This window comes from Panulirus ornatus, chromosome 14 (assembly GCF_036320965.1).
Source record: "Panulirus ornatus isolate Po-2019 chromosome 14, ASM3632096v1, whole genome shotgun sequence".
Classification (NCBI taxonomy): Eukaryota; Metazoa; Arthropoda; class Malacostraca; order Decapoda; family Palinuridae; genus Panulirus; species Panulirus ornatus.
The window spans coordinates 43,917,486-43,941,980 of NC_092237.1; the positions used below are offsets into that span (position 1 = coordinate 43,917,486).

At 42.7% G+C, this 24,495-nt stretch overlaps 1 protein-coding gene across 1 annotated transcript in view; it reads left to right on the forward strand.

The window, feature by feature from the left end:
* Ubr1 (Ubr1 ubiquitin ligase) overlaps positions 1 to 24,495 on the forward strand; it is a 514,997-nt gene that overhangs the window by 149,116 nt on the left and 341,386 nt on the right. Inside the window, 1 exon segment of the mRNA XM_071669737.1 lies at positions 7,438 to 7,557. Within this exon segment, the coding sequence (XP_071525838.1) occupies positions 7,438 to 7,557 (120 nt within the window).

Below are 24,495 nucleotides of genomic sequence, written 5' to 3' on the forward strand. Positions count from 1 at the left end.
TGTGTGAGGAAGTACCAGGAGAGACTGAGTACAGAATGGAAAAAGGTGAGAACAAAGGACGTAAGGGGAGTGGGGAGGAATGGGATGTATCTAGGGAAGCAGTGATGGCTTGTGCAAAGGATGCTTGTGGCATTAGAGGTGTGGGAGGTGGGCAGATGTGAAAGGGTAGTGAGTGGTGGGATGAAGAAGTAAGATTCTTACTGAAAGAGAAGAGAGAGGCATTTGGACAATTTTTGCAGGGAAATAGTGCAAATGAGTGGGAGATGTATAAGGGAAAGAGCAGGGGGTCAAGAGAAAGGTGCAAGAGGCGAAAAAGAGGGCAAATGAGAGTTGGGGTGAGAGTATCATTAAAGTTTAGGGAGAATAAAAAGATGTTTTGAAAGTAAGTAGATAAAGTGCATAAGACAAGGGAACAAATGGGAACATCAGTGAAGGGAGCAAATGGGGAAGTGATAACAACTAGTGGTGATGTGAGAAGGAGATGGAGTGAGTATTTTGAAGGTTTGTTAAATGTGTTTGATAATAGATTGGCAGATATAGGGTGTTTTGGTTAAGGTGGTGTGCAAAGTGACAGTGTTAGGGAGAATGATTTAGTAAACAGAGAAGAGGTAGTAAAAGCTTTGTGGAAGATGAAAGCCGGTAAGGCAGTGGGTTTGGATGGTATTGCAATGGTAAGGTTTTTTTAATGTATGTATGACTCATGGTGAGATGCCTGAGGACTAGCGGAATGCTTGCATAGTGCCATTGTACAGAGGCAAAGGGGGATAAGAGTGAGTGCTCAAATTACAGAAGTATAAGTTTGTTGAGTATTCTTGGGAAATTATATGGGAGGGTGTTGATTGAGATGGTGAAGGCATGTACAGAGCATCAGATTGGGGAAGAGCAGTGTGGTTTCAGAAGTGGTAGAGGATGTATGGATCAGGTGTTTGCTTTGAAAAATGTATGTGAGAAATACTTAGAAAAGCAGATGATTTGTATGTAGCATTTATGGATCTGGAGAAGGCATATGATAGATTTGATAGCAATGCTCTGTGGAAGGTATTAAGAATATATGGTGTGGGAGGTAAGTTGTTAGAAGCAGTGAAAAGCTTTTATCGAGGATGTAAGGCATGTGTATGTGTAGGAAGAAAGGAAAGTGACTGGTTCTCAGTGAATGTTGGTTTGTGGCAGGGGTTCGTTATGTCTCCATGTTGTTTAATTTGTTTATGGATGTGGTTGTTATGGAGGTGAATGCAAGAGTCTTGGAAAGAGGTGCAAGTATGCAGTCTGTTGTGGATGAGAGAGCTTGGGAAGTGAGTCGGTTCTTTCTCACCCGAATCAGCCACCAGTGCTGTATCATCAGCGAACAACAATTGAATCACTTCCCAAGCCCTCTCATCCATAAACAACTGCATGCTTACCCCTCTCTCCAAAACTCTTGCATTCACCACCCTAACAACCCCATCCATAAACAAATCAAACAACCATGGAGACATTACACACCCTCTGTAGCAAACCTGCATTCACTGAGAACCAATCACTTTCCGCTCTTCCTACTCATACACATGCCTTACATCCTCAATATAAACTTTTCACTGCTTTTAGCAACTTTCGTCCCACACCATATATTCTTAATACCTTCCACAGAGCATCTCTTTCAACTATATCATATGCCTTCTCCAGATCCATAAAAGCTACATACAAATCCATTTGCTTTTCTAAGTATTTCTCACATACATTCTTCAGAGGAAACTCCTGATCCACATATCCTCTACCACTTCTGAAAATACACTGCTCTTCCCCAATGTGATGCTCTACATAATATCACCCTCTCAATCAATACCCTTCCATATAATTTCCCAGGAATACTCAACAAACTTATACCTCTGTAATTTGAGCACTCACCTTTATCCCCTTTGCCTTTGTACAATGGTACTATGCATGCATTCTCCCAATCCTCAGGCACCTCACCATGAGTCATTTTTTTTTTTTTTTATTATTATTATACTTTGTCGCTGTCTCCCGCGTTTGCGAGGTAGCACAAGGAAACAGACGAAAGAAATGGCCCAACCCCCCCCCATACACATGTATATACATACGTCCACACACGCAAATATACATACCTACACAGCTTTCCATGGTTTACCCCAGACGCTTCACATGCCTTGATTCAATCCACTGACAGCACGTTAACCCCAGTATACCACATCGCTCCAATTCACTCTATTCCTTGCCCTCCTTTCACCCTCCTGCATGTTCAGGCCCCGATCACACAAAATCTTTTTCACTCCATACATACATACATACATACATACATACATACATACATACATTAAATATCCTTACCAACCAGTGAACAACACACACCCCCCCTTTTTTTTTTCTTTTTTTTTTTTTGATAAATGCCACTGCAATACCATCCAATCCTGCTGCCTTGCTGGCTTTCATCTTCTGCAAAGCTTTTACTACGTCTTCTCTGTTTACCAAATCATTCTCCCTAACCCTCTCACTTCACACACCACCTTGACCAAAACACCCTATATCTGTCACTCTATCATCGAACACATTCAACAAACCTTCAAAATACTCACTCCATCTCCTTGTCACGTCACCACTACTTGTTATTACCTCCCCATTACCCCCCTTCAGCGAATTTCCCATTTGTTCTCTTTGTCTTATGCACTTTATTTACCTCCTTCCAAAACATCTTTTTATTTTCCCTAAAATTTAATGATACTCTCATATCCCAACTCTCATTTGCCTTATTTTTCACCTTTTGCACCTTTCTGTTGATCTTCTGCCTCTTTCTTTTATACATCTCCCAGTTATTTGCACTATTTCCCTGTAAAACTCATCTAAATGCCTCTCACTAATAATCTTACTTTTTCATCCCACCACTCACTACCCTTTCTAATCTGCCCACCTTCCATGCTTCTCATGCCACAAGCATCTTTTGCGCAAGCCATCACAGCCTCCCTAAATACATCCCATTCCATTATTCTATAGCTAATGACCTTGCTGTTATTCTCATTTACTCTTAGCTTTCTCCTTTCACACACTTTCATAAACTCACTCACTACCTTCAGCAGTTTCTCACCCGAATCAGTCACCAGCCTTCTATCATCAGCGAACAACAACTGACTCACTTCCCAAGCCCTCTCATCCACAACAGACTGCATACTTGCTCGTCTCTCCATAACTCTTGCAGTCACCTCCTTGACATCCCCATCCATAAACAAATTAAACAACCATGGAGACATCACACACTCCTGCCGTAAACTGACATTCACTGGGAACCAATCACTTTCTTCTTGCTCGTATACATGCCTTACATCCTTGATAAAAACTCTTCACTGTTTCTAGCAACTTACCTCCCACACCATATATTCTTAATACCTTCCACAGAGCGTCTCTATCAACTCTATCATATGCCTTTTCTAGATCCATAAATGCTACATACAAATGCATTTGCTTTTCTAAGTATTTCTCACATACATTCTTCAAAGCAAACTCCTGATCCACACATCCTCTACCACTTTTAAAACCACTGATTCTCAGTACATGCTTTTACCCTCTCAATCAATACATTCCCATATAATTTCCCAGGAATACTCAACAAACTTATACCTTAGTAATTTGAGCTTTCTCCTTTATCCCCTTTGCCTTTGTACAATGGCACTATGCATGCATTCCACCAATCCTCAGGCAGTTCACCAGGAACCATACAAGCATGGAATACCCTTACCAAGCAGTTAAGAACACAGTCACCTCCAGGCCCCACAGACCTTTCCATGGTTTACCTCATATGCTTCACATGCCCTGGTTTAATCCATTGACAGTATGTCGACCCCGGTATACCAAATCGTTCCAATTCACTGTATTCCATTGTACATCTTTCACCTTCCTTTATGTTCAGACTCTGATCTTTCAAAATCTTTTCCACTCCATCCTTCCACCTCCAATCTGGTCTCCTGCTTCTCCTTCTTCCCTCTGCTTGTGACACATATATCCTCTTTATCAATCTTTCCTCACTTATTCTTTCCATGTGTCCAAGCCATTTCAACACACCCTCTTCTGCTCTTTCAACCACACTCTTTTTATTACCACACATCTCTCTCACCTTTTCATTACTTACTCGATGAAACCACCTCACACCACATATTGTCCTCAAACATTTCATTTCCACGACATCCACCTTCCTCCGCATAACCCTATCTATAGCCCATGCCTCGCAACAAATAGCATTGTTGTAACTACTATTACTTGAAACATACCCATTTTTGCTCTCCGAGGTAATGTTCAACTCATTCTTCAACGCTTCCAGAACCTTCACTCCCTCCCTCACTCTGTGGCTCGCTCGCTTTTGCTTCCATGGTTCCATCCACTACTAAATCCATCCCCAGATATCTAAAACACTTCACTTCCTCCATTTTTACTCCATTCAAACTTACCTCCCAATTAACTTGTTCCACTACCTTACTGAACCTAATAACCTTGCTCTTATTCACATTTACTCACAGCTTCCTTCCTTCACACTACCAGACTCAGTCCCCAACTTATGATAAGTCACAGTGGTGTGCATGATCTAGTATTTTATGATAACCACGATGAAAATGAAACTCAGTATGTTCCCAAGCGTACTTTCATGTAATGATCACATTGTCACGGGAGACACAAGAATGAGGTAGAAGACGTAAACAGTTAGTTGATATATTAGGAAGAGACACAGCTAAGATGCCAATGGTATATAAGTGTTATTGAATGGTGGTGTTCAGGTTGGTGGAACTGTTTGCAAATTTTGCCTGTGGAAAATAATTGTATATTTTACCATTTTTAGATTGCACGATCCATAGGAATAGAAAAATTTTTAAAGTTTAGCTTATACAGAAAACCCACCAATGTTCGTTCTTATATTCATTATTACTCAGCTCAACATGACAGAGTTAAACTACATTATCATCATTCCAGTCAGTGTTCCACAGGGCATTACGTATATGTTGTTCTGAATTTACTGATGAATTTGAGAAGTTATATTCTAATTCTACTGAATCCAATTTAAAGTATCCTAGAGTTTTCATTGATAAATCTCTTAAGTTGGCAAAGAAATAATTTTTTAGAATTAATCCCAAACCTCCCCTTGATATCAAGAATCATTTAGTTCTCCCTTTTAGTGATAATTTTACATTACTTCCCAGGCTGCTTAAATCCTTTACTGTAAAGGTAGCCTTCAGCAATAACAATACTATAATGAATACCTAAATCAGAAACTCATCAGAAAATTTTGTGGGCTGTGTTTACAGAATCCCTTATAATAGCTGTAATATGTTTTATGATGATCAGACTGGAAAGGATCTTTTTGGTAGACTTAAGCAATGTAAATACAGGACAAGAATCAAATGCTTTGTTTAATCATGGCAAGAAGTATGACCATTGTATTGACTGGAGTAACGCAAATTCAGTTATTTAGTGTGACTCCTTTACCTTGAGAATTATCAGTGAATCTTCTGTTTAGATACACAAAGACTTGTAACATTGATATTATTGAAGGTTTTTACAAACTGGATAGCTTTGTCATAAGCAGAATTGTAAACATTTCCCTTTTCTGCCCTCATAATTTAATTGTATGAGAGGCATGATGCCAGCCCCAAGCACCACCATCTGGTAACACTTGTTTACCAATGGCGTATTAGCTGTGTCTCTTCCTTTTGTATCAACTGACTATTGTACGCCTTCTACTTCACCTTCTACCTCATTCCTACATATCCCCTGCCAATGTGATCATTACATGAAAGTGCACTATAGAACTTTTTGTGTTTCATTTTCCTTGTGGTCATCGGCAAATACACATGACAGCTAGAGACTGAGTGTGAACGAATGTGGCCTTTTTTTTTTTGTCAGTTTTCCTGGCACTATCTCATTGAAGTGGGAGTAGTGATGCTGTTTCCTCCGTAGGAGGGTAGTGACAGGAATGGATGAAGGCAAGCAAGTATGAATCTGTACATGTGTATATATGTATATGTATGTGTATGTATATGTATATGTTGATGTGTATATGTAAATATATGTGCATGTATGGATGTTTATGTATATATATATGTGTATATGAGTGGATAGGCCATTCTTCTGTTACCTGGTGCTACCTTGCTGATGCAGGAAACAGTGATTTAGTATAACAAAGAAATATATATATATATATATATATATATATATATATATATATATATATATATATATATATATTTTTTTTTTTCATACTATTTGCCATTTCCCGCGTTAGCGAGGTAGCGTTAAGAACAGAGAACTGGGCCACTGAGGGATATCCTCACCTGACCCCCTTCTCTGTTCCTTCTTTTGGAAAATTAAAAAAAAAAACAAGAAAGGGGAGGATTTCCAGCCACCCGCTCCCTCCCCTTTTAGTCGCCTTCTACAACACGCAGGGGATACGTGGGAAGTATTCTTTCTCCCCTATCCCCAGGGATAATATATATATATATATATATATATATAGAGTTGTGCGCAGGAGGATGGATGTGCTGGAAATGAGATGTTTGAGGACAATGTGTGGTGTGAGGTGGTTTGATCGAGTGAGTAACGTAAGGGTAAGAGAGATGTGTGGAAATAAAAAAGAGCGTGGTTGAGAGAGCAGAAGAGGGTGTTTTGAAGTGGTTTGGGCACATGGAGAGGATGAGTGAGGAAAGATTGACCAAGAGGATATATGTGTCGGAGGTGGAGGGAGCAAGGAGAAGAGGGAGACCAAATTGGAGGTGGAAAGATGGAGTGAAAAAGATTTTGTGTGATCGGGGCCTGAACATGCAGGAGGGTGAAAGGAGGGCAAGGAATAGAGTGAATTGGATCGATGTGGTATACCTGGGGTTGACGTGCTGTCAGTGGATTGAATCAAGGCATGTGAAGCGTCTGGGGTAAACCATGGAAAGCTGTGTAGGTATGTATATTTGCGTGTGTGGACGTATGTATATACATGTGTATGGGGGGGGTTGGGCCATTTCTTTCGTCTGTTTCCTTGCGCTACCTCGCAAACGCGGGAGACAGCGACAAAGTATAAAAAAAGAAAAAAAAATATATATATACATATGTGTGTGCATGTATGCGAGTGCTGCCTCGCTAATGCGGGAAATGGCTATCATGTATGAAAAAGCTATATTAATTTAATCTTTAAAACAAAAGAATGATATATTGCTTGGGAAGAATATTTCATTATTTACAAAATCACATCAACGGCAATCTCACTCTTGAAACGTCTTGGTAATGAAAGTTTTCAGTCTTATGGGGTCCTTTTTACATTTTGCTCTTTTGTTTATATGGGTATCCTCAATATATGAAGCTGGTAGTTCTGAAAACCATGATATATAGATTCCACCAAAAGTGCTTTCTGTTTAGATTTGGAAATTTATGTGGATTTATGTATTATATTTTTGAAATAATTGAATTTATTTTCAGGTGATGGATACTTACATCATTGCTCATCAGATATTTGCATCAAGGCTGCTAACTTGGCTTCATAACATACTTGAATCTGCTCAGGCTTTCCGACTCATCTTCAGTGATATTGTAAATAAGGTAAGACATAAATTGTAATTACAAAGATGATTGCGTTAATGGTAACTAATGATAATGGGAAGTTTGGAATTTTGATCGATATTAATTAGTGTTCTTGTATTTTGAGCAATGAAGTCATCACAAAGGCACTGTATATACAACAAGTTGCAAAGAACATTTTTCATGTTCATGGAAAGAGTTCTTGAGAAGAGAATTTTCAGCTAATTAAGTGTTTGTCCTGTTTGAGCCTTTTGTGATTAAGGCTAATGTCCCAGAAGTACATAGTGTTATGATTCCTCTTACTGGGAAGGATCGTTAACTATGCACATGGATAACACTATCCTAAAGTCATGGGATTAAATCAATCACCAGCATTAAAACTACTTATAATCCAAGAACTAAAGTGTACCAAATAACAGAAGCACATTAGTCAGGCACAAATCATTTATGTTATCACTGAACATGAATTCAGCATTCCATGTAAGATTTCAAACCAGATCTCTTTCCTTTATGACAATTTGACTTTAGCAACATGATTCAGGATACACTTATTCTTTGGACACTTCTATGACAAGTCACAATACTCTAACAATTGAAACTAAGTGACAGAGGCAGTTCAACACCATAGAGTTTGTATAGCGCACTTCACTTAGGCTTTGGGACAGAGGGAAAAACCACTTACTTCGGCTGGCTATGGGCTAGAGAGGAATTTTGGCTCAGCGGGTGTCAGAGGTTTTTATTGCAGAAGGGGCGAGCCAGAAGCATCCTGCCCGTGCCCTGCTGCCCTAGTTTCAGGTGGGATTGGTGAAGGGTGACCCATAGTGTCACTCTTGAGTGGCTAGAGGCCTAAGGTCCAGTTGTGATTGGAGGAGGGTGGCTCATAGTGCCACTCCAACTTGGCTGGAGGGTCTTAGGTCTGGATGTGACAGGAGGAGGGGCTCATATTGCCACTCCTGGTTGGATGGAGGATCCTAGGTCTGGGCCATATCTTGCCTAAGGCCCAAACTCCTCTTGTCCTGGTGGCGACGACAATATACAGGAGGCCATATCTCATAGCTGACCTCCCATCTTGACCCCCCAGTCATCTGGTGCCTTGGACGGGGGTAGGAATGAAAGGCCCAAGTGTTGTGGTTAACTGGATTGATGGCCTGGTGTGACCTTTGTTTTTGACCTTGGCCATCTGGTTCCTTGGTTATGGGAAAGATGGCGGCCTAAGGGTTAAGTGTCTGAATTGATGACCTGGTCGGAGGAGTGAAACCCGAGCTGAGGTAATGGAGGCCCTGGCCCTCTTCTTTGTCATCCTACAACATAAAGTATGACTTACTCCATAACACAGCAAAAAGGGACTCGCACATATACGAACATGAGGGCACACACACATACACACATGTTCGTTACACCCCTCCTCCTGAAAGGAGAAAATTCCTGGAAGAGAAATTTTCTTACCTTAAGAGTGGGATAAGCAGTCTGCTAGCACATTATGTGTGCCAGCAATATGTTGAATATTTAGGTTATAGTCTTGAAGGAACAAGGCCCACCTAATTAACTTTTGATTCTTATGTGAGAACTTGTTAACATATTTGAATGGGTGGTGGTCAGTATACACCCTTATAATATTGCCTGAAGGGCACAAATATACATGAAAGTGCTGCAGTGCAAGTATTAAAGACAAAAGTTCCTTCTCAATGGTGGAATAATTCCTTTGGGCTTGATTGAATTTCTTACTAGAATAGCTTACAGGATGGTCAACCTTGTCTGTGCCCTCCTGCAAGAGGACAGCACTGGCTCCCACATTACTGGCATCAACTGCTAACTTGAATGGCTGGTCAAAATCAGGAGCCTGCAAAATAGGACTATTTCAAAGTATGGCTTTTAACTGATGAAAAGCTGTCTCACACTGCTCATCCCAAACATATCTAACATCTTTCTTCAATAAATATGTCAGAGGGATCACGAGTGTTGCAAAATTAACAATGAACATCTGGTAGAACCCAACCATACCCATAAAACATCTCAGTTCTCTTCTAGATCAGGGGGCACCCATCTGGGATAAAGCCTGGACTTTTGTAGTTGATGGGGCTACCTCACCTTGACCGATCACATATCCCAAATACTGCACTGTGGCCTTCACATATTCGCATTTGCCCCAATTGAGAACAAGGTTAGCCTCATTCAAGACTGTCAGAACATTGTCAAGTCTCTGTAGATGTTCGTCCCATTTTAGCATATCACAATATCATCCAGGTAGATGACACTACCAGGCAGGTCTCTGATGAGGATGTCCATGAGCCATTGAAATGTGGCAGGGGCATTCTTCAAGCCAAAAGGCATCACTTCTTACTTATAAGTCCGTCCTAACACTACAAAGGTACTAATGTCTTTTGCTTTCTTTGTTAGTCTAATCAGCCAGTACCCCTTCCTGAGGTCTAGTTTTGACAGATAGTGAGCATTGCCGACACAGTATATACAGTCTTCCACACGTGGCAGGGGTTAACTATCAGTTCTCGTCACCTCATTAATGTCGCGGTAGTCAGTACAAAACTGATAGGTCCCATTGGGCTTGGGTACGAGAGTAACATGGCTCAATCAGGTAGTGCTCAAGCATATAGTTCAGCTCATTGTGAGGATGGCTGCTCGTTGTGGACACCTAGTAAGGAGCTTGTTTGACAGGCCAGGCATCTCCCATGTCTACATCATGGCTTGTAAGCGAGGTCTGTCCAGGTGGCCTTCGGAAAACCTCCAGGTGTTTTGACAGCAGTGCAGACATTTGCACATGTTCATCCATTAGATGCAAAAGTTTTGCCTCCCACTTCCTATCCGCACCTCCATCTGGTTCCCAGTTCTCCAAGGCATCCGCGGCTGGGCCGTCATCCTCATCACATAATGCTACCGCTGGACGTTGGATGATGCAGACTGGCACAGTCGGTCCCAAAGGGGGAGGACTGCAATTGGAATATGGTTTAAGCATGTTGACGTGGCATAATCTCCGGCCTCTACGCCTGCCAGGGGTAGAGACAAGATAATTTGAGTCTCCTACACTCTGGATGATGGTGTAGGGACCCTGAAAATGGGCAGCCAGGGGTTGTCCTGGCTGGGGTAGTAGAAGCAACACCTCGTCCCCTGCCTCGAACCTTCTCAATCGAGATCGTTTGTCATACCATTTCTTCATTCATACTTGAGTCTCTGCCGAGTGGCTTCCTAACACCTCTGGAGTTTCTCCTTTAACTCGCTAATGTAGTCCAATAGGCCAACACTTTCACTCTTGTTCAGCCACATGTCTTTCAGTAACTTAAGAGGCCCTTGGACCTCGTGGGCAAACATCATCTCAAAGGGGGAAAAACCTAGAGATTCATTAGGCACTTCCCTTGTGGTGAAGAGAAGAAAGGGGAGTCCCTTATCCCAGTCCTCAGTGTTGTCGGCACCGTACTCCTTCAGCATGGACTTCAGGGTGGAATGGTAATGTTCCAATGCGCCCTGACTCTGAGGGTGGTAAGCAGTGGAAGTGATCTTATCGATACCCACCTCTCTCAGGGTTTGTTGAAAAGTCCTGGACATGAAATTGGATACTCGATCAGATTGCACCTCTTTGGGCAGCCCAAACTTTTTGAAGAAGCAAAGCAGCTCCTGGACAACAGTCTTGGCATTCATGCTTCTTAATGGTATTGCCTTGGGATATCTCATGGTCATATCAATAATACTTAAAATGTAACAGTGGCCAGAGGAGGTTCTTGGCAATGGGCCCACAAAATTAACTATGACCCGGTCAAATGAAGTTTCAAATGGTAGAATAGGAACTAAGGGAGCAGCCTTAAGCTTCTGATTAGGCTTTCCCATCACTTGACATGAATGACATGTCTTTACATACTGAGCGACATCCAAACTCAGTCCAGGGTCTTTCTCACCCCTAAATGACCGGCAAAGTTTGTCATGCACAAGCTTCAAAATCTCCCTTCTGTTACGATGCGGCACCACAACCTGTTGGACTGTCTGCCACTCTTCGTCTTCCCCATGACATGACACTGGACACCACTTCCTCATTAACAACCCATCCCGGAGGTAATAACCATCAGCTGATTCTTCAGCTGACTCAACAATTATTCAAACTCTGATTCGGCTCTGTAATTTCTTCAGATTCTGCCGAGACAAATTATCAGCCTCATTTGTCAACTCTTGCTCAGAGTCTAAACCAGCAAAGAAGATATCAGCTAACTCCACCTCACTCATCTCACTCTCGGAGAGTGATTGCAGTCTTTCCGCCTCAAGCTCTGTCTCCTGTGGCCTACAGCCTGCCTTCTTAGCAGACATGGACTGGGTAACTGTGCATACAGGGAATACCCCTGGTACCTCTTCCTGAAGTTGCTCTGTCTCTGTGGACTCTGCTGGTCACACCGACACCACTGGTGCTGGACCCATGTTTCCTCCCGCTAAGTCATTGAATAGCACAAAGTCCACCCTTGAGACAGGCAACCGATCTACAACCCCCACCTAGCCAGGGCCCGTGAAGAGATCTGTTTCCACACTCACATCGGCTTGTGGAACGGCCTTGGGACCCGACAGCCCATCTAGCAAGACTCGTTGCTTAGATTCTTCTACTGGCACCAAGCCATCCTATATCAGGGATTGCAGAGCACCAGAATCACGTAATACAGTTACGTGTCTTCGGGTTCCACTGCTACTGACTTAGCCCTTAGTCAGGAACGCGTTGTGGTTTCTCCCGAAACAGATCCTTAACTACAGATTGATCAACACTCGCAGCCCATCACTTTCCTAAGAGCAGGGATAACCTCACTTGCTTTACTAGGTGGCCCTAAAGTTGAGAAGAGACTCACCGGCCTACGCTTGGTAGAGTCTGGATTCCTTCACCCAAGCCCAACAGTCCTTCACCTGGTGTCCAACCTTGCAACAGTTAAAACAAACCTCAACTCTTAGAGTTGTTCCCCTGGCTTTTATGAGTTACCAGCAAGGGAGCAGATTCAGGTGGGGTTACATGATTTTTGGATTTCCCTCTGCCATCAAAACCTTTCGAACATCTCTCCATGTCAAGTTTGAGATTTAGGACGTACTCATCTGCTATTTTCCCAGCCTTCTCGACAGTCCTCACCTCTTTAGTAACCAAGTACCTCAGTACATCATGGGGTTCACCGTCCTTACATTCCTCAAGTATTATTAATTCTGAAACTGCCTCAAAATCACAGACTTGTTCGGAGCATAGCCTCTGTGCGTATAACCTGACCTTTTGACGAAAGTGTTCAGCATAGTCTTGATCAGGATGCTTATTTTTAGCTCTAAACTTGAGTCGGTATGCTTCTGGATTTAAATGATAAGCTCTCAGCACTGCCTGTTTCATGACCTCAGAATCATTATACTGGTCACTGATCAACGAGGCGTATGCGGACCCAGCCTTACCAACGAGGTGGGGACGTATCACAGCCGTCAAAGACAACTTTGGCCAAGAGAACTGATGGGCAGTCTGTTCAGACTTAAGGAAAAATGTAGTCACATCATCTTCGCAGAACTTTGGTACCAGATCTACGTTGTTCAACTGAGACAACACTGGTGTCATAATTTCTTGTGTTCTAAAGCTATCCTAGCTTGTTCAGTCTGTTCCTTCTGCACCTGCACTTGTGCAATGGTCTTAGCTATCTCTAGTTGAAACTGCAAGTATTCGGGATTAATATCAACATCACTTGAGAGATGGGGAGGGATTGAGGCTTTGGCCAACCTCATTGATGTAACGGTATTGTCAACACTAATTTTAACATCAGGCGCGGCATCTACGATCTACTTGCCCACAAACTGATTTATTGATAAAGTCTCCAACTGTACTTTATTAGCACTTTGGTCAATTCACACCTAGCCTATCTGCAACAAGCTTCAGCTCATAACTTGTTAAAGATTTAATGTCTGTGGGAGAGGGCTCAGATCAACAGAATTGTTCAACGTCAGCGTTGCTGGTCAACAGCAAGATTAACAAATCAAGGAAAGAGATTCCGTTAAGGAAGGAAATATCCTGGCGAGGTCACCAGTTTTCTTACGTTACGAATCCTCCTCCTGGGAAGGATCATCAGCTATGCACACAGATAACACTACCTTAAAGTCATGGGATTAAATCAAACACCAGCATTAAAACTACTTTTAATCCAAGAACTAAAGAGTACAAAATAATAGAAGTACATTAGTCAGGCACAAATTATTTACTCTAACACTGAACATGAGTTAACATTCCAGGTAAGATTTCAAACTAGGAGATCTCTTTCCTTTATGACAATTTGACTTTAGCAACATGATTCAAGCTACACTTATTCGTTGGACACTTCTATGACAAGTCAAAATACTCTATGAAACTCGAAACTAAATGACAGAAGCAGTTCAATGTCGCAGAGTTTATATAGTGCACTTCACTCGGGCTTTGGGACAGAGAGGAAAACCACTTACTTTGGCTGGCTATAGGGTAGAGAGGAATCGTGTCTCAGCGGATGTCAGAGGTTTTTATCGCAGGGAGGAGCGAGCCAGAAGCGGCCTGCCCCGTCCTGCTGCCCTAATTTCAGGTAGGATTGGTGAAGGGTGACCCATAGTGCCACTCTTGATTGGCTAGAGGCCTAAGGACCAGTTGTGATTGGAGGAGGGTGGCTCATAGTGCCACTCCTACTTGGCTGGAGGGGTCTTAGGTCCGGCTGTGACTGGAGGAGGGGCTCATAGTGCCACTCCTGGTAGGCTGAAGGATCCTAGATACGGGCCATAATCTTGCGCCCAACCTCCTCTTGTCCTGGTGGCAACGACGATGTACAGGAGGCCGTATCTCCTAGCTGACCTCCCAGTCGTCTGGTGCCTTGGACAGGGGTAGGAATGAAAGGCCCAAGTGTTGTGGTTAACTGGATTGATGGCCTGGCGTGACCCATGTTCTTAACCCCGACCATTTGGTTCCTCGAGTATGGGAAAGACCGCCGCCTAAGGTTTGAGTGTCTAAATTGATGACCCGGCTAGAGGAGTGAAACCCAAGCTGAGATAACGGAGGCTCTGACCCTTTTCTTTGTCATCCTACAACATGAAATATCACTTACACCATAACACAAAAAAGAGGGACACACAAATATACGAACATGAGGGCACACACACACATGTTCATAACAGTTGATATAACAGAGGAAGTTATGATGATTGCTTGAGGTTAGATTACTATTAAAACTTTAATTTTGCAGGTTGTGTCATGTCATCAGTAGTTGCTGAAAAAGAGTATAATTTCACTTGTCAAAGAACTTTTCACTTCAAAGGAGTCCATCCTTTCCTTTCTACTGAGTGTAGCACAGCATTGGAGATGCAAGAGTCGTAGGATAGAGTGTCTTGGGATTAAAGCCCCAGAACCCCTTAATGAAAGGGGTCATGGGCGCATAATAGTGACATGATTCCTCTTCAAACCTGCTAACTTCTGACATTATACCATTCTTTAGATTTCTTAACTTGTTAATTACTCTTACAGAATCCAGTTTTCATAGACCTTTTGAGTCATTGCTCACAGGATTGATATTAGTGAACATTATCATCACTATCCAAGAGTATATATATTCCTTTACCAGAATGAAGTTAAATTTATATGTGCATTTTTTATAAGTATCCTGGAAGTAGCATATTTTACAATGTAAAGGGAATTTATGACAGCAGTTTTATGTGCGTGAGAGAAAATTAAAGATATTGTATCAATTACCAAACGAAATTGTACTTTTTTTTTCACTAGTTTTATGAGATATCACTGGAATAGAATATGCTGTCATTTAGGGACAATAGCTAAAGTGGATCAGGTGTTTGCTTTGAAGAATTTTTTTTTTTTTTTTTTTTTTTTTTTTTTTTTTTTTTGCCGCTGTCTCCCGCGTTTGCGAGGTAGCGCAAGGAAACAGACGAAAGAAATGGCCCAACCCACCCCCATACACATGTATATACATACGTCCACACACACAAATATACATACCTACACAGCTTTCCATGGTTTACCCCAGACGCTTCACATGCCTTGATTCAATCCACTGACAGCACGTCAACCCCGGTATACCACATCACTCCAATTCACTCTATTCCTTGCCCTCCTTTCACCCTCCTGCATGTTCAGGCCCCGATCACACAAAATCTTTTTCACTCCATCTTTCCACCTCCAATTTGGTCTCCCTCTTCTCCTCGTTCCCTCCACCTCCGACACATATATTCTCTTGGTCAATCTTTCCTCACTCATTCTCTCCATGTGCCCGAACCATTTCAAAACACCCTCTTCTGCTCTCTCAACCACGCTCTTTTTATTTCCACACATCTCTCTTACCCTTAACGTTACTTACTCGATCACACCACACATTGTCCTCAAACATCTCATTTCCAGCACATCCATCCTCCTGCGCACAACTCTATCCATAGCCCACGCCTCGCAACCATACAACATTGTTGGAACCACTATTCCTTCAAACATACCCATTTTTGCTTTCCGAGATAATGTTCTCGACTTCCACACATTCTTCAAGGCTCCCAAAATTTTCGCCCCCTCCCCCACCCTATGATCCACTTCCGCTTCCATGGTTCCATCCGCTGCCAGATCCACTCCCAGATATCTAAAACACTTCACTTCCTCCAGTTTTTCTCCATTCAAACTCACCTCCCAATTGACTTGACCCTCAACCCTACTGTACCTAATAACCTTGCTCTTATTCACATTTACTCTTAACTTTCTTCTTTCACACACTTTACCAAACTCAGTCACCAGCTTCTGCAGTTTCTCACATGAATCAGCCACCAGCGCTGTATCATCAGCGAACAACAACTGACTCACTTCCCAAGCTCTCTCATCCCCAACAGACTTCATACTTGCCCCTCTTTCCAAAACTCTTGCATTCACCTCCCTAACAACCCCATCCATAAACAAATTAAACAACCATGGAGACATCACACACCCCTGCCGCTTTGAAGAATGCATATGAGAAATACTTAGAAAAACAGATGGAATTGTATGTAGCATTTATGGATCTGGAGAAGGCATATGATAGAGTTGATATAGATATTTGTAAAAGGTATTGAGAGTATGAGGTGTGGGAGGTTAGTTGATAGAAGCAGTGAAAAGTTTTTATCAAGGATGTGTACGAGTAGGAAGAGAGGAAAGTGATTGGTTCGCAGGGAATGTCGGTTTACGGCAGGGATGCATGTCTCCATGGTTGTTTAATTTGTTTATGGATGGGGTTGTTAGGGAGATGAAAGCAAGAGTTTTGGAGAGAGGGGCAAGTATGCAGTCTGTTGTGAATGAAAGGGCTGGGGAAGTGAGTCAGTTCTTGTTTGCTGATGATACAGCACTATTGGCTGATTCGGGTGAGAAACTGCGGAAGTTAGTGACTGAATTTGGTAAATTGTGTGAATGAAGAAAGCTAAGAGTAAATGTGAATAAGAGCAAGGTTATTAGGTTCAGTAGGGTTGAGGGACAAGTCAATTGGGAGGTAATTTTGAATGGGAAAAACTGGAGGAAGTGAATGTTTTAGATATCTGGGAGTGGATTTAGCAGCGGATGGAACCATGGAAGCGGAAGTGAGTCACAGAGTGGAGGAGGGGGCGAAGGTTCTGGGAGCATTGAAGAATGTGTGGAAGTCGAGAGCGTTATCTTGGAGAGCAAAAATGGGTATGTTTGAAGGAATAGGGTTTCTAGCAATGGAAAGAGTATTGAAATGGTTTGGTCACATGGAGAGAATGTGTGAGGAAAGATTGACACAGAGGATGTATGTGTCAGAGGTGGAGGGAACGAGGAGAAGTGGGAGACCAAATTGGAGGTGGAAGGATGGAGTGAAAACGATTTTGAGTGATTGGGCCTTAACATACAGGAGGGTGAAAGACATGCAAGGAATAGAGTGACTTGGAACGATGTGGTTTACCAGGGTCAACATGCTTTCAATGGATTGAACCAGGGCTTGTGAAGCGTCTGGGGTAAACTATGGAAAGTTTTGTGGTGCCTGGATGTGGAAAGGGAGCTGTGGTTTCAGTGCATTACACATGACAGCTAGAGACTGAGTGTGAATGAATGTGGCCTTTATTGTATTTCCTAGCACTACATCGTGTGCACGTGGGGGGAGCGGAGGTGCCATTTCATGTGTGGCGGGGTGGCGGCGGGAATGGATGAAGATGGCATGTATGAATTTTTTTTTTTTTCGCTGTCTCCCGCTTTTGCGAGGTAGCGCAAGGAAACTGACGAAAGAAATGGCCCAACCCACCCCCATACACATGTATATACATACGTCCACACACGCAAATATACATACCTACACAGCTTTCCATGGTTTACCCCAGACACTTCACATGCCCTGATTCAATCCACTGACAGCACGTCAACCCCGGTATACCACATCGATCCAATTCACTCTATTCCTTGCCCTCCTTTCACCCTCCTGCATGTTCAGGCCCCGATCACACAAAATCTTTTTCACTCCATCTTTCCACCTCCAATTTGGTGTCCCACTTCTCCTCGTTCCCTCCACCTCCGACACATATATCCTCTTGGTCAATCTTTCCTCACTCATTCTCTCCATGTGCCCAAACCATTTCAAAACACCCTCTTCTGCTCTATCAACCACGCTCTTTTTATTTCCACACATCTCCAATTTGTTCTCCCACTTCTCGTTCCCTCCACCTCCGACACATATATCCTCTTGGTCAATCTTTCCTCACTCATTCTCTCCATGTGCCCAAACCATTTCAAAACACCCTCTTCTGCTCTCTCAACCACGCTCTTTTTATTTCCACACATCTCTCTTACCCTTACGTTACTTACTCGATCAAACCACCTCACACCACACATTGTCCTCAAACATCTCATTTCCAGCACATCCTTCCTCCTGCGCACATCTCTATCCATAGCCCACGCCTCGCAACCATACAACATTGTTGGAACCACTATTCCTTCAAACATACCCATTTTTGCTTTCCAAGATAATGTTCTCGACTTCCACACATTCTTCAAGGCTCCCAGGGTTTTCGCCCCCTCCCCCACCCTATGATCCACTTCCGCTTCCATGGTTCCATCCGCTGCCAGATCCACTCCCAGATATCTAAAATACTTTACTTCCTCCAATTTTTCTCCATTCATAAATGAACTTACCTCCCAATTGACTTGACCCTCAACCCTACTGTACCTAATAACCTTGCTCTTATTCACATTTACTCTTAACTTTCTTCTTTCACACACTTTACCAAACTCAGTCACCAGCTTCTGCAGTTTCTCACATGAATCAGCCACCAGCGCTGTATCATCAGCGAACAACAACTGACTCACTTCCCAAGCTCTCTCATCCACAACAGACTTCATACTTGCCCCTCTTTCCAAAACTCTTGCATTTACCTCCCTAACAACCCCATCCATAAACAAATTAAACAACCATGGAGACATCACACACCCGTGCCGCAAACCTACATTCACTGAGAACCAATCACTTTCCTCTCTTCCTACACGTACACATGCCTTACATCCTCGATAAAAACTTTTCACTGCTTCTAACAACTTGCCTCTCACCCCATATATTCTTAATACCTTCCACAGAGCATCTCTATCAACTCTATCATATGCCTTCTCCAGATCCATAAATGCTACATACAAATCCATTTGCTTTTCTAAGTATTTCTCACATACATTCTTCAAAGCAAACACCTGATCCACACATCCTCTACCACTTCTGAAACCACACTGCTCTTCCCCAATCTGATGCTCTGTACATGCCTTCACCCTCTCAATCAATACCCTCCCATATAATTTACCAGGAATACTCAACAAACTTATACCTCTGTAATTTGAGCACTCACTCTTATCCCCTTTGCCTTTGTACAATGGCACTATGCATGCATTCCGCCAATCCTCAGGCACCTCACCATGAGTCATACATACATTGAATAACCTTACCAACCAGTCAATAATACAGTCACCCCCTTTTTTAATAAATTCCACAGCAATACCATCCAAACCTGCTGCCTTGCCGGCTTTCATGTTCCGAAAGCTTTTACTACCTCTTCTCTGTTTACCAAATCATTTTCCCTAACCCTCTCACTTTGCACACCACCTCGACCAAAACACCCTATATCTGCCACTCTATCATCAAACACATTCAACAAACCTTCAAAATACTCACTCCATCTCCTTCTCACATCACCACTACTTGTTATCACCTCCCCATTTGTGCCCTTCACTGAAGTTCCCATTTGCTCCCTTGTCTTACGCACTTTATTTACCTCCTTCCAGAACATCTTTTTTTTTATTTATATTATATATTTATTATACTTTGTCGCTGTCTCCCGCGTTTGCGAGGTAGCGCAAGGAAACACGAAAAAAATGGCCCAACCCCCCCCCCCCATACACATGTATATACATACGCCCACACACGCAAAAATACATACCTACCCAGCTTTCCATGGTTTACCCCAGACGCTTCACATGCCTTGATTCAATCCACTGACAGCACGTCAACCCCGGTATACCACATCGGTCCAGTTCACTCTATTCCTTGCCCTCCTTTCACCCTCCTGCATGTTCAGGCCCCGATCACACAAAATCTTTTTCACTCCATCTTTCCACCTCCAATTTGGTCTCCCTCTTCTCCTTGTTCCCTCCACCTCCGACACATATATCCTCTTGGTCAATCTTTCCTCACTCATCCTCTCCATATGCCCAAACCACTTCAAAACACCCTCTTCTGCTCTCTCAACCACGCTCTTTTTATTTCCACACATCTCTCTTACCCTTACGTTGCTCACTCGATCAAACCACCTCACACCACACATTGTCCTCAAACATCTCATTTCCAGCACATCCATCCTCCTGCGCACAACTCTATCCATAGCCCACGCCTCGCAACCATACAACATTGTTGGAACCACTATTCCTTCAAACATACCCATTTTTGCTTTCCGAGATAATGTTCTCGACTTCCACACATTCTTCAAGGCCCCAAGGATTTTCGCCCCCTCCCCCACCCTATGATCCACCTCCGCTTCCATGGTTCCATCCGCTGCCAGATCCACTCCCAGATATCTAAAACACTTCACTTCCTCCAGTTTTTCTCCATTCAAACTCACCTCCCAATTGACTTGACCCTCAACCCTACTGTACCTAATAACCTTGCTCTTATTCACTTTTACTCTTAACTTTCTTCTTCCACACACTTTTCCAAACTCAGTCACCAGCTTCTGCAGTTTCTCACATGAATCAGCCACCAGCGCTGTATCATCAGCGAACAACAACTGACTCACTTCCCAAGCTCTCTCATCCCCAACAGACTTCATACTTGCCCCTCTTTCCAAAACTCTTGCATTTACCTCCCTAACAACCCCATCCATAAACAAATTAAACAACCATGGAGACATCACACACCCCTGCCGCAAACCTACATTCACTGAGAACCAATCACTTTCCTCTCTTCCTACACGTACACATGCCTTACATCCTCGATAAAAACTTTTCACTGCTTCTAACAACTTTCCTCCCACACCATATATTCTTAATACCTTCCACAGAGCATCTCTATCAACTCTATCATATGCCTTCTCCAGATCCATAAATGCTACATACAAATCCATTTGCTTTTCTAAGTATTTCTCACATACATTCTTCAAAGCAAACACCTGATCCACACATCCTCTACCACTTCTGAAACCACACTGCTCTTCCCCAATCTGATGCTCTGTACATGCCTTCACCCTCTCAATCAATACCCTCCCATATAATTTACCAGGAATACTCAACAAACTTATACCTCTGTAATTTGAGCACTCACTCTTATCCCCTTTGCCTTTGTACAATGGCACTATGCATGCATTCCGCCAATCCTCAGGCACCTCACCATGAGTCATACATACATTAAATAACCTTACCAACCAGTCAACAATACAGTCACCCCCTTTTTTAATAAATTCCACAGCAATACCATCCAAACCTGCTGCCTTGCCGGCTTTCATCTTCCGCAAAGCTTTCACTACCTCTTCTCTGTTTACCAAATCATTTTCCCTAACCCTCTCACTTTGCACACCACCTCGACCAAAACACCCTATATCTGCCACTCTATCATCAAACACATTCAACAAACCTTCAAAATACTCACTCCATCTCCTTCTCACATCACCACTACTTGTTATCACCTCCCCATTTGCGCCCTTCACTGAAGTTCCCATTTGCTCCCTTGTCTTACGCACTTTATTTACCTCCTTCCAGAACATCTTTTTATTCTCCCTAAAATTTAATGATACTCTCTCACCCCAGCTCTCATTTGCCCTTTTTTTCACCTCTTGCACCTTTCTCTTGACCTCCTCTCTCTTTCTTTTATACATCTCCCACTCAATTGCATTTTTTCCGTGCAAAAATCGTCCAAATGCCTCTCTCTTCTCTTTCACTAATACTCTTACTTCTTCATCCCACCACTCACTACCCTTTCTAATCAACCCACCTCCCACTCTTCTCATGCCACAAGCATCTTTTGCGCAATCCTTCACTGATTCCCTAAATACATCCCATTCCTCCCCCACTCCCCTTACTTCCATTGTTCTCACCTTTTTCCATTCTGTTCTCAGTCTCTCCTGGTACTTCCTCACACAGGTCTCCTTCTCAAGCTCACTTACTCTCACCACCCTCTTCACCCCAACATTCACTCTTCTTTTCTGAAAACCCATACAAATCTTCACCTTAGCCTCCACAAGATAATGATCAGACATCCCTCCAGTTGCACCTCTCAGCACATTAACATCCAAAAGTCTCTCTTTTGCACGCCTGTCAATTAACACGTAATCCAATAACGCTCTCTGGCCATCTCTCCTACTTACATAAGTATACTTATGTACATCTCGCTTTTTAAACCAGGTATTCCCAATCATCAGTCCTTTTTCAGCACATAAATCTACAAGCTCTTCACCATTTCCATTTACAACACTGAACACCTCATGTATACCAATTATTCCCTCAACTGCCACATTACTCACCTTTGCATTCAAATCACCCATCACTATAACCCGGTCTCGTGCATCAAAACCACTAACACACTCATTCAGCTGCTCCCAAAACACTTGCCTCTCTTGATCTTTCTTCTCATGCCCAGGTGCATATGCACCAATAATCACCCACCTCTCTCCATCAACTTTCAGTTTTACCCATATTAATCGAGAACATCTTTTTATTCTCCCTAAAATTTAAAGATACTCTCTCACCCCAACTCTCATTTGCCCTCTTTTTCACCTCTTGCACCTTTCTCTTGACCTCCTGTCTCTTTCTTTTATACATCTCCCACTCATTTGCATTTTTCCTTGCAAAAATCATCCAAATGCCTCTCTCTTCTCTTTCACTAATAATCTTACTTCTTCATCCCACCACTCACTACCCTTTCTAATCAACCCACCTCCCACTCTTCTCATGCCACAAGCATCTTTTGCACAATCCATCACTGATTCCCTAAATACATCCCATTCCTCCCCCACTCCCCTTACTTCCATTTGTATATATGTATATGTCTGTTTATGTATTAGTGAAAGAGAAGAGAGAGGCATTTGGACGATTTTTGCAGGGAAAAAATGCAATTGAGTGGGAGAAGTATAAAAGAAAGAGACAGGAGGTCAAGAGAAAGGTGCAAGAGGTGAAAAAAAGGGCAAATGAGAGTTGGGGTGAGAGACTATCAGTAAATTTTAGGGAGAATAAAAAGATGTTCTGGAAGGAGGTAAATAGGGTGCGTAAGACAAGGGAGCAAATGGGAACTTCAGTGAAGGGCGTAAATGGGGAGGTGATAACAAGTAGTGGTGATGTGAGAAGGAGATGGAATGAGTATTTTGAAGGTTTGTTGAATGTGTCTGATGACAGAGTGGCAGATATAGGGTGTTTGGGTCGAGGTGGTGTGCAAAGTGAGAGGGTTAGGGAAAATGATTTGGTAAACAGAGAAGAGGTAGTAAAAGCTTTGCGGAAGATGAAAGCCGGCAAGGCAGCAGGTTTGGATGGTATTGCAGTGGAATTTATTAAAAAAGGGGGTGACTGTATTGTTGACTGGTTGGTAAGGTTATTTAATGTATGTATGACTCATGGTGAGGTGCCTGAGGATTGGCGGAATGCTTGCATAGTGCCATTGTACAAAGGCAAAGGGGATAAGAGTGAGTGCTCAAATTACAGAGGTATAAGTTTGTTGAGTATTCCTGGTAAATTATATGGGAGGGTATTGATTGAGAGGGTGAAGGCATGTACAGAGCATCAGATTGGGGAAGAGCAGTGTGGTTTCAGAAGTGGTAGAGGATGTGTGGATCAGGTGTTTGCTTTGAAGAATGTATGTGAGAAATACTTAGAAAAGCAAATGGATTTGTATGTAGCATTTATGGATCTGGAGAAGGCATATGATAGAGTTGATAGAGATGCTCTGTGGAAGGTATTAAGAATATATGGTGTGGGAGGCAAGTTGTTAGAAGCAGTGAAAAGTTTTTATCGAGGATGTAAGGCATGTGTACGTGTAGGAAGAGAGGAAAGTGATTGGTTCTCAGTGAATGTAGGTTTGCGGCAGGGGTGTGTGATGTCTCCATGGTTGTTTAATTTGTTTATGGATGGGGTTGTTAGGGAGGTAAATGCAAGAGTTTTGGAAAGAGGGGCAAGTATGAAGTCTGTTGGGGATGAGAGAGCTTGGGAAGTGAGTCAGTTGTTGTTCGCTGATGATACAGCGCTGGTGGCGGATTCATGTGAGAAACTGCAGAAGCTGGTGACGGAGTTTGGAAAAGTGTGTGGAAGAAGAAAGTTAAGAGTAAATGTCAATAAGAGCAAGGTTATTAGGTACAGTAGGGTTGAGGGTCAAGTCAATTGGGAGGTGAGTTTGAATGGTGAGAGGCTGGAGGAAGTGAAGTGTTTTAGATATCTGGGAGTGGATCTGTCAGCGGATGGAACTTTCCAGGGTTTTTACCCCAAAACCTTCCCCTGCCCTGATTTCAATAAAAGGGACGGAAAGGGTC